The sequence below is a fragment of the Meles meles genome, chromosome 17 (genome assembly GCF_922984935.1).
Source record: "Meles meles chromosome 17, mMelMel3.1 paternal haplotype, whole genome shotgun sequence".
Lineage (NCBI taxonomy): Eukaryota > Metazoa > Chordata > Mammalia > Carnivora > Mustelidae > Meles > Meles meles.
Window position 1 is genome coordinate 50269287 of NC_060082.1, and position 19033 is coordinate 50288319.

Sequence of the window (19033 nt, forward strand, 5' to 3'; positions counted from 1 at the left end):
TCTGCCTCTCTGCCTACTTGTGATCTTTCTCTGCCAAACAAATAAATAAAATCTTAAAAAAAAAAATAAAATATTAAAGTGTGCTAAGGGCTGCCTGCGTGGCTCCATTGGTTGTGTCCAACTCGAATGGTTCAGGTCATGATGTGGGGATCATGAGATCGAGCCCCTCGTCAGGCTCTGCACTCGGCAGGGAGTCCGCTAGAGATTCTCTTTCTCTCCCCCTCTGCCCCTCCCCCTGCTCGCTGGCTCTTGCTCACTCACTCTCAAATAAATAAATCTTTTTAAAAAAGTGATTCAAAAAGTAAATAATTTAAAATAACTTTTTCCTACTTTCAAAGTTTTACAAATTCAAGTTCCTTTGAAGTTAATAAGGTATTTTAAAATAAACTGTTTTCTAAATCTTAAGCCAATTCCTCTGCTTATCATCAGTCTCATCGGATAATGTATGGAGGAGCAACATAGTTTCAAAGGACATTAAATAGGCACATAATATAAAATATATGCTTTTACATGATGTTACTAGCACATCTGTTCACTTATTTAAACAGGAAATTTCATAAGTAGACACTAACTTCTAATCTTTCATAAATACCAGGTGTTATGTATTTAGTATCTAGCTGTTTAGTCAATACTTGAAGACTACAATTTTTCCTTACAAGGGTCCTTTCTAAGGAAATAAAGCAGTGTATAAAATAAATTCTCACTCAGTAGACAGAAGAATCCAACTTCAAATTTTCAACTAAAATAATGCACACCCAAAATGCATACCTTTCTTGATTTTTAAAAACTGTTTGAAAACACTTTGTAATGGAACAGATTCAACACTTGGAATTTTAGCATTTAATAGTTTCTGATGTTGTGGGAGAATTATTTTTGCTTACTGTATCTTAAAACAAGTTCTTGTATTTTCACATATTGTTTTAAAAAAATTCAGGTTCTAACAAATAGTTTAAAAATTGAAGAAGAATTTTATAAAGCCATACTAAATAACCTTGAACTAGGAGCCGTGTCTAAAGACTGGGCCATCTGGCAGGAGTTACCTACTGTTTAACATGTATACCTTTGACATCCTGCGCCTCTCGAAGGAGGTCCGTAACTTCTCTCTCTGCTTCCTTCAGTCTGTCCTCAAAGGCTTGATCTGTCACTGCCTCTTCCCCAGTTCCAAGGTTTGCTATGAGATTCTCCAACTCCTGGAGTTTCACTCGATGATCAGCAACCTGAACGCAATGAAGGGAGAAAAGGGAAAGGCAGCACGTGCAAATATTCCTGAAGACCTCAGCTGTACTTCCCGCAGGAATGATCATCAAAGGGGCGCTCACCCTATAAATACGTAGGTCTATACACTCCACGTGTTATCTACTTTTAAACAGGTAACATGGGTAGTTTTTCTTTATTTCTCTAGCTTCAAGAGAAAAAGTATCAAGCCCATTCCTTTGACATGAAACACTACATGTTGAGGATTCTCCAGTTCTGACCTCTCCCTTGTATTTTAGATTGCTCTCCTGATACCTCCACTCAGCTCTGATGGGTATCTCAACTCAACATCCAGAACTACACTCTTGACTTTCTTCTCTTAAATCTTCTTCCCCTGAGTCATCTCCATTTCAAAAAACAATGCCTCCACGTACCTTAAGCAAAAAACCCAAGATGCATCCTTGGTGATTCTCTTTCTCTATCCTTGCCCCCCTCTAACACCCTGCCCCCCAAACACACAAACTTACCCAATTCAATCCAGGCTTGCCCTTTTGCCCCCCTCCTAACCATCATTTTGCACATAGCAGTCAGAGCATTCTTCTTAAAATATAAACTGGATTTCCTAGCTTAAAACTCCTCAGTGCATTCCTGCTGGATATGGAATCAAATCTACATCCCTTCCTGTGGTTGACATGGTGTGACATGAGCCGTCTTACCTTACCAACCTCTCCGGTCTTATCACAAACCAGTCCTTCCTCACTCAGGAGTCTCCAGACACCCTCCACCTTTGAGGCCCTTGTACCCCACATTCCCTCTGCCTGCAACAGCCTACCCATCACTTCTCATTAGGGCTGTTCCTTCTTATTCTTAAGATCTCACCTTAAATAAATGTCCTTAGAGAGGACTGATATAAAGTCATTCTCCCAGTTATTCTTTCTTTGTGTTCTTTCTGGTGCTTATCTTAGTTAGTATTTCTTTATTTAATTCTTTTTTTTTTTAAGATTTTATTTATTTATTTGACAGAGAGAGAGAGAGATCATAGGTAGGCAGGGAGGCAGACAGAGAGAGGAGAAAGCAGGTTCTCTGAGGAGCAGAGAGCCAGATGTGGGGCTCGATCCCAGGACCCTGGGATCATGACCTGAGCTGAAGGCAGAGGCTTTAACCCACTGAGCCACTCAGGCGCCCCTCTTTATTTAATTCTTATCATTTGTCTCCCAACTGGAACATAAGTCTTTCAGCACAGGGGCCTATCTTGTTCACCCTTTGTTCTCTAGTGCTCAGTGCACAGGAAGCACCCATTCAAGGTCTACTGAATGAATGAATGAATGATAAATGAATGAATGAATGGTGAATGAATGAACAAGCAAATGCCCTGTTGACTGACAGCTTACCTTGTCCTTCACCAGCCGGTAACAGGCGGGACACTCCTGGCAGCCAGGCCAAGACCGATTGTAGAAATAGTTCTCTTCACACTGGTCACAGCGATTTCCCACAAAACCCTGTTTACATTCACAGCGACCATCGTCTTTGCACTGGAGTGAAAGAGATCCCTCGGGATGACAGTCACAGGCTGCAGAATAAAGTAAAAAGAGTCTATGCTAGAGAAAGGAAGGGAGAATGTATTGTCTTTTAACTCAGACTGACATCAGTAAGCTGATGGTCCTCTCATCATACGTAGGTATTTTTTTGAAAAACAGGCCAAATTACGAGAATTCAAATGGTTAAGTCACTCAGCAGAGAGAACAGAAATTTTTAAGCAAAAATGAGTTTTAAAGTACAAAGTGCAGCATCCCTCGGAGGGGACACACTTCCCGTCACTGAGTAATTACAGACATTAGACTATTAAACTCATCGGTGCCATTTCATGCACTTCAAGAATTCTTCTCCCCCTCCATGTCTCTGCTGTTTGATATTTCTCTCATTAAGGAACTAGAAAACCCAAATGCTAATATGTATTTTGCATTATTTTATAGTTTGTTTCCTCGCTTTGTTCTCGGAACTGGGTCAATGATTTATGCTACATTCCACAGGAGAAATGAAGGAATTCAGAAAGCAAAACACCAAACGGTTCCGGGGCTTCGTTCCAGGCAAGTGTTTACGCCAAGGAGAAGCAGATGTGTAGATGCAAGCGTACCAAGAGGGCCCAAGGGTGGGAAGCGACTGCAGCCGGTAAGCCAGCCAACAAGTGAGCTGTGAGCAGAGTCTCTCCCTGTCTCATTATCTGCTCTAAGAATGTGATTTTCGTGAAGCACAGTGGGAAAGCCTGGTGATCAAAGGGAGACCTTCCTTGGGAAGACAAAAGACTGGAAAAAGAATCAGAAACGGGACACAAGAGGACGTAAATAAGGTGGCTGCCAAGGAAGGAGAGAAGCGCTCAAGCCCCGGTTTCAGGAAAGGAGGCTTTTCACGGCCTCAAGCCTCTGAGGACTTAGGCACAGCCCTGACTGTCGAAGTCCGTGGTCCTAACTGCACTCAGGCAAGACTCAGAGCTCGACGCTCCCAGCTCCTTACGTTTGCAGCCTTCGGGCCCAAAGCCGAAGTGGTTGAGCTCGCAGCGCTCACAGTGCCGGCCTGCGATGCCCGGCTGGCACTCGCACTGGCCGGTGCGGACGTCACACTGTCCGTTGGTGGAACCCAACGCATGGCAGTCGCACCTGAAAATGAACACGTGACGTTTCTCCCATGAGAGGAACAGACTCTACGCAAACCTGCCTCCCACCCCCGCTCAGCGCAGAACCCATGTGATCGGTACCAGAAAACAGAATCTAAAGGGCTATTAAAACAAAATGGTGGGACGCCTGGGTGGCTCAGTGGGTTAAGCCACTGCCTTCGGCTCAGGTCATGATCTCAGGGTCCTGGGATCGAGTCCCACATCGGGCTCTCTGCTTGGCAGGGAGCCTGCTTCCCTCTCTCTTTCTCTCTGCCTGCCTCTCTGCCTACTTGTGATCTCTCTCTCGCTCGCTGTCAAATAAATAAATAAAACCTTAAAAAAAAAAAAAAAAACAAAATGGTAAGGGTCATTAAGCACCCGGGGTTCAAGCAATTTCCATGAGTTCCACTCAGAACCTCTCTTTGTAACCTCGCCCACAAACACGATTAGTCCACTCCTGAAACCACTACAAAGGGGCTCTCCAACCTGGCAGCCCTTGGGGCTGGCCAGGAGCTTTGAAAATAGAAACTCCCAGGCTGCAGGCCCCCAAGAACCGACCCTGAGAGTCTCAGAAAGCACCTCAGAAGGTGTCGTGTTTGAAAGGTCGCCTGGGTGACTCTGATACCTCTAGGGCCGCTTCACTCCACTCCACCCTCCCAGTAGCTCCAGGACCACCGTCCAGTACTGCCTCTCGAGTGAGGCAAATAATTCCTGAACAAAATCGAGGCTACCGTTACAGGTAACTCATAAAAACCCATCTCTCACAATGGAAAACAAACAAACAAAAAGCACAGCGTCCTTCCCGCAACGGCAGCCGGGTCTCACCTCTCACAGCCGCGCCCGCTCTGCAGGTTGTAGAAGCCGGGCTCGCAGGCGCCGCAGTCCCGGCCGGTCACGTGGGGCAGACACTCGCACTGGCCCGTCACGGGGCTGCAGCCGCCCTGCTGCGACGCGGTTCCGTAGGGATTGCACGCACAGGCTGCGGGGGAGACGGAGACAGCAAGAGATGCAAGTCACCCGACAGAAATACTAAATGTAAGCAATACAGACTGTTCAGATTTCAGCTGATCAATGCAGCAGCCACGAGTCGCCCGTGGCTACAGAGGGCTTGCGACGTGGCCGCTCTTGAGAGGGGCCGTGAATGGGAAACACACGTTGGATTCTGACGAGTTGGTACGCAGAACACAGAACGTGGCTCTCCATAGTTTTTAATGGATGACTCACTGAAATGATACTATGGTAGATATATCAGAGTAAATAAAATACAGGATTTAAAGTCAACGTCATGTTTCTCTTTATTTTAATGTGTCTACAAGAAAACTTCAATCACACGAGTGGTTCGTACTACGTGTCTGCTGAACAGTGCTGCGTTAGACCAAGCATCCGTAAATATCTGAAGTGGCCGTAAGATGAACTCTCAGAATAAATGAGGACGACGGTAGCCGAACCTGGCCGATGGCTAGATTACCTTTGCACTTGTCTGCTGGGTTGGGAGCCAGGGGATTTCCAAAAAACCCATCTTTGCAGCGGTCACAGTAGAAGCCAGCAGTGTTATAGATACATTTCAGGCATTCTCCTGTCAAGCGATTGCAATTGCCAACTGCATTGGGGTCGATGTTGTCGTTGCACTGACAGAGACGGCAAAGCCTCACAGGCCCGTTTCTCCCCAGAGGGTCTCCAAAGTAGCCGTCGTCACAGAGCTCGCACCTTTTACCTGCACAGGAGACAACCTGCTGTTACGCAAGAAAGGCCTCAGACGTTTCCTGGTGCCACTGCGCACAAGCAGTCTGGTTACCAAGTGTGCAGGTGAACCGTCAGGTGGGGGGCAACATGACACAGCGGACACGGCACCAGCCCAGGAGAGCAGCGGACCGGGGCTGCGGTCCTGGCTCGGTGCCAGGCCAGTGGAGGGGCTCTGGGCACGTCTCCATGTTGCCATCGGAAAGACAGCACCTGCTCTGCTTACTGCACTCCAACTGTCCTGAGGACTGGCTGCCATCGTGCATTCAAAGTGCTTTGTGAATGAGTCGGGCTCAGGCCCAAGGGATGGCGCAGTCAGATGTTTGTTTTGGTTTATGATATTAAAAGAGATGAAGTGCCCCTCAGTACCGTCAGTTTCCTATACAACAGAGCGAGCAGGACAATCTCCCTAGAAAAGACAAGACGTGCTAATCCTTCGCTGAGCTCTGTCAACTAGTACAGAATCAGAGAATCTTAGAAGAGAACTCAAGAGACTGCCGTTTGCTCCAGTTTCTATTATAGCAAAGGGACCAGAGTTAAGTAACTTGCCCACAATCGAACAGCTGGAATTCAGGACTCTTTCCAGCATACTCACTGCTCCTCCTCGTTTTCCACTTTCCCATCATTATTAGCTCAAGTTGGGATCTTGATATCTTTGTAGCTGAAGGGACTAATTTAAGCTTCTGGAGAAATATAGTTTGCTCATTTGCTCATTTAATGAGCACTTGCTGAGCCCTCTTACACAAAGGTGCTGTTCTAGATTGTCAGGATGATGTGGTGAACAAGGTAGACAAGATCTCTACTCTCAGGAAGCTTACACTATAGTTGGGGGAGAGCAATCCACAGACACATAAATAAAAAAGATTATTTTGGATGGGGCGAACTCTAACAAATTAAACAAAACAGAGCAACATGATAGAGGGATAGGGTTAAGGACTACTTCATTGGGTGGTTAGAGAAAGCTCTGTAGAGAAGAGATACCTGGGATGACAATGGAAAGACCGGGAAAAAAACAAACAAACAAACAGCCATGCTAGTATCCAAGGAAAGAATGTTCCAGAAAAACATGATAAGCTTATGGAAGTAGTAAGAGCCAATCATGTAGATCACAGTATTAAAAAAATCTGGTTTAAATTAAGGTGCAATGAGGTGATATGAGAGGGTTTTTAAAGTGACATGCCCTGATTTACATTTTTTAAAAGATCTTATTTATTTGAGAGAGAACGAGTAGGGGGCAGAGGGAGAGGGAGAAGCAGACTCCCCACTGAGCACAGAACCTCGACACAGGGCTTCATCCCAGGACCCCACGATCATGACCTTTTCATGACTTTCTTGTATCTGGTGTGAACAATTACCAGACCCTCACCTGAGAGCCTTCTCCAGACCAGGATTAGGACAGCATGTCAGCTTTGCTCTTTCATAGGATCACTTGGCCATTCTAGATAGGATCTATGTACAAAATGTCTTGAAACCTGTTTTGAATAAAACTTTTTTTTTTTTGTTAAATCTGGTAGAAAACCTAAAACAGGGGTGCACGGGAGCCCATGGAAAGCTTTCATGCCAAAGTACCTTCTGGCAATAACAGCTAAGCTATCCTTTTGTCTCAGAGTCCAGGATGTAGGTTCAAGTCCTGGACGTACTACTTACATGACTCTGGGCAAGTTAGGTACTTTTTTTTTTGCCTCAGCTTTCCTGACCATCCCCTCCCCACCCCGGGGGAGGCATTGTTTCTTCTCCTCTAGCACGATCTTAAAATTATCTGTGTGTCCTGCCATACCTTTAGCCCCTGAAGGGTAGGGACCATCTCTTACTCATTTCTGTATTCCCAAAGCCAGGCACTCAAATGTGATGAAAAAAAGAGTATCAACATCATCATCATTATCACTAATTTGCCTCAAAAGGTCATTTTATTTATTTATTTGACAGACAGAGATCACAACTAGGCAGAGAGGCAGGCAGAGAGAGAGAGGAGGAAGCAGGCTCCCTGCTGAGCAGAGAGCCCGATGCGGAGCTCGATCCCAGGACCCTGGGATCATGACCTGAGCCGAAGGCAGAGGCTTTAACCCACTGAGCCACCCAGGCGCCCCTCAAAAGGTCATTTTAAAGATCAAATGTGAAGCAGAGCACGCATGCGGAGCTCAGGGGCTACAGGCAGTTCTTCCTGTTCTTCGGTAGTCTTCTAAATGAGAAACATCTTACCCCGTATCTACAAACTCTACTCGTTAGCCAAAAAATATCTGCATTCATTCAATACACATACTTGTCAGGTGCTATTCTGGGTGTTAGGAATACGAAAGTCAACAGAACAGATAGAAGTCCCCGCTATCGCGGAGCTTAACAGGGGTTAGAAGGGGGAGGACAGACAATAAACAAATGAATAAACAGAAAAATATCAAGCGGTTAAAAAGTGCTATGAAAAAAGGAAAGCAGGATATAGGACTAACGAGTGACGGCATCATCTTCCGCAGGGTCTATGCTGCTTTGCTCGTGGACATCTACAGACCCACGAACACCCGCAAGTCAGATGATAACTAACACAACAAATATACCTCAGAAGTCTTGTGTGAGAGAATCTGGTTACAGACTAACAAGTTTACAACATTTTGCAAGATCTCCTGGAGGACACTCCATCACTCCAGCATGTATCCCAAGTCATCTCGACTCACCATTTGCATTCTTCAGCATGGCCATGAGAACATCTCCAATGCTTAACTTAGTTTTAGGCTTGCAGTCTACCCAGTGGACCAAGAGAATGAGCAAACGGATCTCTCATCAAAATGCCATAATGGGGCACCTGGGTGGCTCAGTGGATTAAGCCGCTGCCTTCGGCTCAGGTCATGATCTCAGGGTCCTGGGATCGAGCCCCGCATCGGGCTCTCTGCTCTGCAGGGAGCCTGCTTCCTCCTCTCTCTCTGCCTGCCTCTCTGCCTACTTGTGATCTCTCTCTCTGTCAAATAAATAATAAAATCTTTAAAAAAAAAATGCCATATTAAGTACATCTAAGAAGAGATTCTGCAGGGGGATGCTTGCTAGCTGCTGCGGCAGCAGAGTGAAAAAAGGTCCCAAAAACCTGAGGGAGTAGTGTTGGGGTGGGTCTCTGCAGAAAGTGATGTTTCAACCCAACTCCAAGGTAAAGATAGGAGTTGAACAAGAAAAATGAGGTCTGGGTGGAACAAGTTGGGGTAAAATGTTCTAAAAAAGGCAGACTGTGCATAAAAGGACACAGAGTGTGGCTGATCTGATGGATTACAAGAAGCTCAAGACAGCTGCAGCGGAGACCACAAAGGCAACAGAGGGTAATGGGGAATGAGATTGGAGAAATCCATCTATGAGCCGCTGTTGGGCCATTGTTTTCAAATACACGTATACAAAGTAAAAAATCTGCAAGTCTACACTGGTTTCTATTTCTTATTTTCTCAACTACCTTAAGCAAATGATTGAACCCCTCCGTGTTGCAATGCCCTTGTGCTTCGTGTGGAGAAGACGGGGTATTTTGATGTTTCCCAAGGATTAAAGAGTGTTTCGATGAAGTATAAGAGATAAAAATTATTAGCTGAGTGGTTTTTTGTCTCACTTATTGTCAGGCAGCAGTATCTTTTGAAGAAAAAAGTCTGTGATGGAGTCAAGGGTTCTATCAGAAGCCTAGCCAGAACCTCGCCATCACATGGAGGCTGAAGTCAATGAAGAATGGTCACCAGTGAGCCTTGGTCTCCTCAGTCAGTCAGCAAGACTGTTCCTTGAGTAGCTAGGAAAGATCAAGTTTCAGGTTCTAATCAAAAAGAAAGACTCAGAGAATAGGAATAGATGTCTATCCAAAGCTATAAAAATATTTTTTCCTAACTGTGATGGGCTCTGATGCACTGAAAGGACTACTGAAGAAAGAACAGAATGAATTTAAAGAATAAAAATTACCACTTTATATCAAGAATCCTAGGATTGCCCCACAGACTAAAAATCAAGCACTGGTTCTCATCTTGGGTGGGAGAGCATATGGGGGTGGTCATGAGCTCCTCCAGGGACCAGCCAGACAGCTTGACTTCATGTCTCTGTGCCTCAGTGTTCTTAGCTGTAGTATGGGGATCCCAGCAGAACCCACGTCAAGGGGCTGTGAAGATCACTGAGGCAGGTGTACAGTGCTTAGAGAAGTACATGGCTGTAAATGTGTTAGCTATTGTTTGTATCTGACATGCATTTTATAAATCCGTAATATATCTCTTTCATGCACAACTTTTGCCCGCTTAGATGACTGTAATCACAGCACCAAACAGCCCAACAAAATCTGCAAGACCCCCAGGCTCTGTGCCCTAAGGTATTTTCGTCTGATGGAACACGGACTGACCGGTGGTGCCGGTAGGACAGTTGGTGCACACCACCTCCTGCGTCTTGGGGACGACGGCACAGCTTGAGCCCCCAGGACACGGGCAGGGCTGGCAGTCGGAGGAGGTGCCCGACGTGGGATCGCCGTAGTACCCATCGCCACACTTCTCGCAGTGGGGGCCGGCCGTGTTGTCTCTGCAGTCACAGACACCTGTGTGGAGAGGGGGTGTGAGAAAACAGGCAGGTGTGCCAGCAGGTAAGGTCAGGAGCACTTTCCTGCCCATCCACTGGAGAGGATTTCAGTCCAGCGGCCCCTAGAGCTCGTTGTCTCACCTGTCTCGGGGTCACAGGTCTCGCTGTGTCCATTGCAGGTACAAAGCACACACGGGCTGTACGGCCCGAGACTCGGAGTCTCTCTTCTGTAACCCGAGAGGCACATCTCACAGAACTGCCCACCGTATCCCACAGGACAGGTGCAGGACTCCACCCAAGTGGCAGGCACCCCGGGCCCCGGGCGAGCGCTGGTCAGGGTGACATCTTTCAAATAGCCAGCACCTGCGTGTGGTGTAGATCAGAGAGTCAGTGAACGGGCTTCTGTGTTCCAAAAGCTTACAGAAAGGTAATAAAGCTAAAGGGGAATCAGACACAAAATTCCAGAGACAATCAGCTATTGGCTTAACTCATCTATTGGAGGAGATAACTAGAAAACAGCATTCACGACGGTCATGGGGCAGCCGGTGCTGAGGATCTGGAAGGGCAGGACAGCAAACACATCATTAAACACACACCCAACCAGCTCTGTTGGGTTTGACAGGTGTCTCAATCACCAATATATATAAAAGTAAAGGCGCTGGACAGTATTTTGGACCAAGGGGAGATGAGAGCAAGAATGCAGGAGACAAGAAGAGTCCGTAGCCATTAAGCAATGTTTCTGTTCTTTTGCTACAAAAGCAGGGCCTGACTGTAGAGTTCAGGGATAAGAAAGCAAGGAACACACCTGCCTACAAGCACCACTCAATTATACCTTTTTTTGCCCAGCAGAAAATAGGAAAAACTGGTGACCAAGTTTTAATATTCAGTACTACTTTGGCAAATGTGCAATTACGCCAAAGCCAGTGTGCCATGTGTCACAGTGCTTCCCTGCTTCCAGAAGAAAATAAAAACAGACGAAGCTGTGAATTGGTTTAGACCAATGGGTCATCCAACCCAACAGGGCCCGTGACGGCCTCAGCAGGAACATGCTACCAAGTGGCAGTCCTTAATTACATCATCATTTCCCTATGTCATGAAATATCACCTGCCTTTTATAGAATTCTTAGAAACTGACAACCTCAGGCTGAAGGACATCTTTTCTATGACCGCTCTGAACTTAGGTACTTTTAATACATTTATGGATTTTGTCAACAGCTAGATCATGAGATATACCCACTGGGTAATATGCTTCCAATTCTAACCATTCTTAAGTCTCCCATCCGAAAAAGCACCCTTCCTCTAATCGTGTCCCTACTCTTGGGTTAAAATCCACCTCTTTCCTTCCCTTATAGCCAAACTTCTTAAAAGAATAAGCTTTATTTTACTTCTTCACCTTCAAATTACTTGTCAAAGCCCTGCAGCGTAACTTCACTTTCAACACTTCTTTAAAAAGAAAAAATATCACCAATGATTCCTTAGTCCCCAATCTGAAATCCAATGGCACCACCTTTATAAACCCATCCATTATGTCTCTTCCTTAAAATTCTTTTTTCTCCCTCAAGTCTCAACACATGGCCCTTAGATAACTATGTTTCTGGGGCAGTCAACCTTTCGACTCTAGATCTCCAGTCCTAACTTATTCCTAAGCACCAGACCATTATTTCTAACAACTTACAAGATACTTTTGCCTGGATATTCACGTAGGCATCTCAAAAACCAACACATCCAAGCTGCAAATACGACTCACCACGCCACACCACCCCCCCTCTGACTCCACCCAAACAGCCTGAGCTTTCTACAGAAAAAGTTCCTCATTTAAGAAAAAAAAATTATAAGGAAGGATTTTAAAGGCATTTTGAAAACAGCTCTGTTTAACATTATAATGGACCTTCACTCAGGAATTTATAGTTCTTCATGATTTTCGCTGATAGTTTAAAGAGCTTGATAATTAATAGCAATAAATAGAAAGAAATAAAGGTTAAGCATGTGAGCTGGCAGAACCACATGTAAGATTCTTAGACTATGTTTAGATATAAAGTCACCTCATTAGTCTTAATCATTATAAAACAATGCCATTTATTAATTCTAGCAAATTTTCTCCAGGTCCCTGGAAGTGGTTTAACAAATGCATTAATTTTATACATAATTCACGTATACTGAGATAACTCTTTCCACTTCTTTAGGACCAGTGCTAGAGTATTGGGACTTTAGAGATCAACTTCTGCATTATGCAGATCCTTCTGCCCAATCATCTTAATGTTCTCAAATTATATCATAACTTACTTCTCTCACTGTATGTCCCACGGATTTTGATAGAGGTCAAATTGTTTAAGAGCTTCTGAAATTCGAAAGGGGTAAGAGGAGGCCTCCAAGGGTAATCTGTTGCTTCGTGGAGCCTGGAGAGAAAGAAAGGGCCCCGTTAGCCTCTGTCAGGACAGCTGTGGGTGCTGAGAAAGCATTTCATGTGTGTTTCTGCCAGCGGGTCTGTTGGTTTCACAGTGTGGCTGGAAAGGGTACAGGAAATACAGGGAAGGCTTCCTCTTCCAAAGTCACCTTTACAACCCAAACATTGTTTTTTAAAGATTTTATTTATTTATTTGACAGACAGAGATCACAAGTAGACAGAGAGCCAGGCAGAGAGAGAGAGGAGGAAGCAGGATCCCTGCTGAGCGGAGAGCCCGATGCGGGGCTCGATCCCAGGACCCTGGGATCATGACCTGAGCCGAAGGCAGAGGCCTAACCCACTGAGCCACCCAGGCACCCCTCCAAACGTTTTTCTTCAACAGCTTGAGGCCTGATAAGCTTAGGTAAAGAAACCACTTTCATAACTCCGCTCAAGTCAGACTTTACAAAGAAGACCATCTTACCTGAAGATGTATTTCACAGTGGTCTCGCTCGGATAGGCATTGCCCTGAGCGATCAAGGGCACGGACACTCTCAGGCCAGCTCCCTCGAGCACCAGGTCTTCTGCAGAGAGGCGAGTATCTCGCCTGTCCACCCGAAAGGAGAAGGAGAGGTTCTGACCATAACTGAACACCTGCTTGCCCAAGAACTTAGCTGCAAACAGACACAGTGGTGGGTGAGAAGGTGAGAAGGTGAGAAGGAGAGTAGACGGGAGCGCTCTTCACGCCAGACTGCTGCTGAGCCTTACTTACCGGGAGCAATGAAGTACCTAGGGAAGTAGCTGTCTGAGATGACGGCGATATCCTGCCTCTCAGAGGACCACTCCAGCGACGCTTCAGAGCCATCCCTCTGCTCCACACGCCACCCGTCTTCATCTGCAAGCACAGGAAGGAAGCGTATCACACTGTGAGCATCCTAAATTCAGGTCCTCTATACAACACCAAAAATTATAGCAAGTCACCAATAAGTACTTCTGAATACACGGGTCCTACAACGGTACCTATATATGCTTAAGTCCCTCAAGCTATATTTTGATTTTACATAAGTTTATACTATAGTAAACCCTAAATCCATATGTTTTCATTAAATTAAAAAGCCAAACGGGACGCCTGCGTGGCTCAGCTGGTGACTTTCTGCTCAGCAGGAAGCCTGCTTCTCTCACTCTCTCTGTGCTCTCTCTCTCTCTCAAATAAAGAAATAAAATCTTTAAAAATACATAAAAAGTAAAAAGCCAAACAGAGAGCCAAACAGAAAAAATCATCAACGTTTAAAAACAGAATGTTGCCACCATCAAAAAATCCTCAGAAAGTTACTGGTTTTTTTAAAAAATACCATTAAGTCCAGTCTCATAATTCTGGGAGACAGAAGGGAAAGTCCAAATTACCGATCTGAAAGGTAGAGGTTATCGGATAGACGCTGTAGCCGACGGCATTTGTACAGACAGAAGAATGCCCGAAGCAGAAGCAGGGTGTGCAACCCCTCGGATTGGAGGGTTCCAGATTAAAAAATCCAGGTTTGCATCTGAAAAACATAAAGACATAATCGGGAGTTTCTTGGATTGAAGTATGAGGCCAGAAAAAAACAGTACGGCCAGAGGAAGAACGCGCTTACCTCTCGCAGCTGAAGCCTTCAACGTTGTCTTTGCAAACACATCTTCCTGTTTCAACGTTACACTCATCCACGCTGCCAGAAGGATTGCAAGAGCACGGCCTGTGGATGGAGAAAGCAGTAAAACAGAGAGAGAAGAGAACTGAGAAAGAAATTCCAGTCTTAAAGTCAACCTTTTGTTGGACATGTTAATATATATATATATATTTTTAAAGGAAAACATAAAAAAGCAAAAGGAGTCCTAAACTCAGTTTCATATCTGGATTTGGTTTCAATCAGGGATATACCTATCACATTTCCATACTAAAAACCCTGCTTCAACTCTGTCACAAACCAAACCTGGACCATATTTACAGATAGAAGTTCTTAACAATTACTGTGGGGAAAACGTTTATAATGCTGAAGACAAGCCACGAGAACTCTTATTCTTGATCAACCACGTTTAGAACCTGCCCCCTTTCCCTGGGTTTGAAAAGTCTTACCTGCACCCTGCCTCAGTGAGAGAATGGTACCCGGGCTGGCAGCGGTCACACTTATCACCCATCACTCCTGGCTTGCAGCTACACCTGCCGTAACTGTCACACTGTGTGCTGAGAGAACCTAAAATTTAAGAGCTTGTCAACGACCAGAAATGCAGGTAAATATGTCAAAGAAAAAAAAATGGGTCATAAAAAACAATGCCTGAAACCCAAGATGTCATCTCTAGATGGGTACCGAGAGAAGAAAGATCAAATTGTAAATCCTAATGGTCTCAGAATCATATCCTTTCAAGCCATACCATTTCAAATTCACAGACACACACCCGGCTCATCAATGTTGAGAAGCATGTGTGTATGCACCCAGGGATAAACCGCTCCCCAACCCAGTCACTTCTCTGTGGACAAGGCTCCTTAAGGCCCACGTCTAGAATTTACGCATCTACAGGCACAACAACATAAAGGTCAGACTCTGGAAAGAGAGCAGACTCAGAGCATTCTACATCTCTGCACACACACAACACGCCGGGGAAAGTCCAGCCCTTTAAGGATCGTGAACGAAACAAAATCATTAACGAGCAAGAACTCACGAAGCAGCTAACCTTTTCCAGTCAAAGTTCAAATGTTCTCTAGGATCGGGTTACTAATTATTTACACAAAACCATGACTCAGGCCAAGCCCACACTTATTTATATACACCAGAAAATCACTGGGAGGTTGAACTTGGCTAAACTGAGTGGCGGTGGGGAGGGTCAGGCACATCCTGTGTCATTTGTCGGGGACAACAGTGCACACACTTCCACTCTTCCCCTGTGCAGGTGCCTAGGAAGCAGAGCTTGGTTTTCTGGGGGATGCAGGACTTTGTCTTTCAATCCGTCAGGCTGATGCTGGCTTTGCCTGTCACTTACCCACGGGACTACAGTGACAGGGAGAGCAGGCTTCGCTGTTCCCGAGGCGGAAGAAATTCTCCCGGCACCTCTCGCAGTTGGCGCCATCTGTGTTCCCTTGGCAGTTGGTACAGTGGCCCCCGTGGCCGGTGGACCGGTATAGTTCAGGGTCAAAGTAGCACTCCTGTGAGCGGCCATTACAGTCACAGGCTGTGGGCCAAAAAACATATGAGTTATGTCAGACCCGCATTCCTTGGCTGAACGGCATTTCAAAAGACTCTAAGCAAACCAAGCCACCATCTCCCACGTCTCTGGGGCACAATGGGGGGCAGAATAAGAACGCCCACTTGAGGCGTTGTTCATTTGAAAACAAAAACAGGAGGTCAATGAAGGGTTTAGATAGTCAGGCTGTCTGTTTACCCAGAGATGGTCTTATCACAATTCATGCCATCATAAAATACAAGGAATTCCTGTACTTAGGAATCTCCAGGCAATTGTTTATATACAAGTGAAAGGCAAGTCAAATTGCAATTTTTCTGAATCTTTATCCTTCGTTCTAATACCAACTCCAACAACAGGGAACCAGCTTATATTCAGGCTTTAATTTACCTTAACTCTTTGGGCCCCAGACAACTGAAGTAAGTTAAGATACTAACTTTTTAAGTGCCAAATTGCTTGCAAGGCCAGACTGGCGTAACCTGATACATATGGGTTAAAATGAGCGCCTCTGTGGAAGGAAGCAGCACTGAAGGGAAATCTAGCTTCTCTAGACACATCTATCTCTTGGGAGCCACAAAGCCAACTGGGTCCCCCGTTAAGTAACTATGTTCCCTGCAAAACACAACTATATTTTAAGAACAAGTATATGTAGAAGGGGAGGCGAACCATAAGAGACTATGGACTCTGAAAAACAACCTGAGGGTTTTGAAGGGTCAGGGGTGGGATGTTGGGGGAACAGGTGGTGGGTAATGGGGAGGGCACGTTTTGCTTGGAGCACTGGGTGTTGTGCAAAAAGAATGAATACTGTTACGCTGAAAAAATAAATAAAATGGGAAAAAAAAAAAGAACAAGTGTATGTAGTTACAGAACTTCTTTTCTGTGTTTATACTAAGTTTATTTTCTTAGACTTACTGATGTCACACAAAATACTGGCAGTATCTTGAGCACTAAATACAGTTTTATTTGATTTCAGATAAACCAAGTTGTTTTAAAGAAATGTTTGAATAGGACGCCTGGGTGGTTCAGTGGGTTAAGCCTCTGCCTTCGGCTCAGGTCGTGATCGCAGGACCCTGGGATTGAGGCCTGCATCGGGCTCTCTGCTCAGCAGGGAGCCTGCTTCCCTTCCTCTCTCTCTGCCTGCCTCTCTGCCTACTTGTGATTTCTCTGTCAAATAAATAAATCTTTAAAAAAAAAAAAAAAAGAAATGTCTGAATTTTTTCTTTCTCGTCACCTCCCCTTCTGTATAATCAGTTCTTTCACAGTATTATACTTGAAAACTTTTTAGAAACTTGAGTCACTGGCACCAAGAACTAGAGTTGTGTTAAGTAACTTGGAGAGCTCCTTTTCTACTTTTCGTCCCTCAAGTCTCCCTAGATTATCCTGCACATCCCACCCCCAGCCAAGCACAGCCCACCCCCACCTAAACACTTTGGTGCCCTGGGACCATGTAGCAAACAGTCCCCTTGTCTACACTGTCCTAACCCACAGGTAAAGTAGGCGCTGTGTCTCCTTCACCAGCAGCTGGTAAGAGAGAAGGCTGTAACCTTCTCTTCTCCAACCCCAGCATCCTGACAATACTGAAGTACTGTCCCAACCGCCAGAAACTTAGTGCTGAAGGGACCCAAGAAGGAAGGCAGATTGATTCAGTTCCTTACCAAAGTCCCTTAGAAACAGTACTAGGGTCACTTGCCAGTCTGGAACATTTTCATAATGTTCCTGGAGAGACTCAAGATATGACTCCCATCAGGGCGCCTCGGAGGCTCAGCCAATTAAGCCTCTGCCTTTGGCTCAGGTCATGATCTCAGGGTCCTGGGATCGACCTCCTCATTGGGCTCTCTGCTCAGTGGGGAGCCTGCTTTCCCCCACCCCCGCCCCTCTACTTGTGGTCTCTGTCAAATAAATAAATAAAATCTTAAAAATAAAAAAAAAAAATATGACCCCCATCACTAAGCAAAGTACTTTTCAAACACATGTGTACATTTATTGAAATGTCATGTCTTGGGGCATTTCACTGTTTTGGTTAAGACCTTTATCGTTTAGCTTCTCACACTAGCTGGTAGAGTTCAGTCAGGACTGAAGCTCAAGCAAGCGCCTAGGAATCCTGGAGGGGGCTGTACGATTTATCTTCAAATCTGGGATTTGCTGAGGAAAAGTAAAGATAAGAAAACCTGTTCTAAGGCAACTAAGAGAAATAGTCCTGAGTCAAGATACTGGTCGTTTCTCAAGGTTTCTGCCAATAATTCCAGTGAGCTCAGAGTGTCTCTCTTATTCTTTTATCAGAGTATATGATAAGAAATATTTATAAGGTCATAAAAAATTATAGCTGCTTTAAAAGTTTCTTATTTTTAAGTCCTTGACAAAGCATGATTACATAGCTTCATGGTTCCTTTCTCCCGAGGCTTCTTTCTCTATCTGTCCAGAATAAGCCAAGCCATTATGAAGGGATAAAACAAGGTGGAGTCTTTTTCCTTTTACCCTTCTCTAGAAATACTAAGATCTACTTTCCTTCCCAAAGCCACCCACCTCTACACGGGAGGAGCAGGAAAATTCTCCCTGCTGTGCTCTTTCGTGAAATAAAGGAAGAATAATTTTGAGGAATAATTTTTTGAATGGCAGCCTTAGTCCAGAACTCAATGTACTGAACACATGTTCATCAATGACGCTGACTGCTGGTAGGAAAACATTTTAACGTTCAGCTAAGGCAAGACTAGATAAACCGTATCTTGTAGTAGGCTACACTGGCCTAGCACTTGGATCCAAGCGAAGTTCCAAACCTTGGAGATGGTGCTCCCACTCTGATCCTGAAACTGAACAAAAGGAACATGCTTTGTATTCGTAGCCAACTGCCTTCATCTCTGATTTTCCTCCAAAGTGTGTACAGGTTACCATTCTACGCTTTCCAATTACAGAAGCAGCACGGCCTTTCAGAGTTCTCCTTTCAAGGAGGAACAGAAGGAAGTCACCCATTCCTTCTCCCCACTCTGGAAGTCCTCAAGATAATTTAATGACTGAGGCCAAGGGGCACTCACGCAGGCATTCGCTGGCACTCTCCGCAGTTGCCCTCCTCCACGGCCGGTCGTTGAAGAAAGGCAGACACTTTTCACAGTCTACCCCGTATGTATTATGTTTGCAATTACACACCAGCTTGTCAAATTCATTCTTCACACACTCACTTGCGTGGCCATTGCATTTACACCTGGGAAGAGAACAGACAAAAATATGAAATGGCCACCAAGTCCCAGAAATGGATGCAGAAAAAGGAGGTACAAAGAGAACTAAACACAACCCCAGAACAGTTTTTTATTTTTTACTTATTTATTTTTTAGTTTTATCATTCAAGACTATAA

General features: G+C 45.0%; 1 protein-coding gene across 1 annotated transcript in view; it reads right to left on the minus strand.

Moving 5' to 3' along the window:
* LAMC1 (laminin subunit gamma 1) overlaps nt 1-19033 on the minus strand; it is a 125652-nt gene that overhangs the window by 17542 nt on the left and 89077 nt on the right. Inside the window, exons 4-18 of the mRNA XM_045982786.1 lie at nt 18716-18882; nt 15489-15677; nt 14587-14704; nt 14108-14206; nt 13881-14017; nt 13249-13371; nt 12961-13150; nt 12377-12489; nt 10235-10456; nt 9924-10112; nt 5313-5558; nt 4670-4823; nt 3706-3848; nt 2586-2764; nt 1061-1217 (exon numbers count right to left, since the gene is read on the minus strand). Coding sequence (XP_045838742.1) covers nt 1061-1217; nt 2586-2764; nt 3706-3848; nt 4670-4823; nt 5313-5558; nt 9924-10112; nt 10235-10456; nt 12377-12489; nt 12961-13150; nt 13249-13371; nt 13881-14017; nt 14108-14206; nt 14587-14704; nt 15489-15677; nt 18716-18882 — 2426 coding nt within the window. The remainder of the gene's footprint in view (nt 1-1060; nt 1218-2585; nt 2765-3705; nt 3849-4669; nt 4824-5312; nt 5559-9923; nt 10113-10234; nt 10457-12376; nt 12490-12960; nt 13151-13248; nt 13372-13880; nt 14018-14107; nt 14207-14586; nt 14705-15488; nt 15678-18715; nt 18883-19033) is intronic.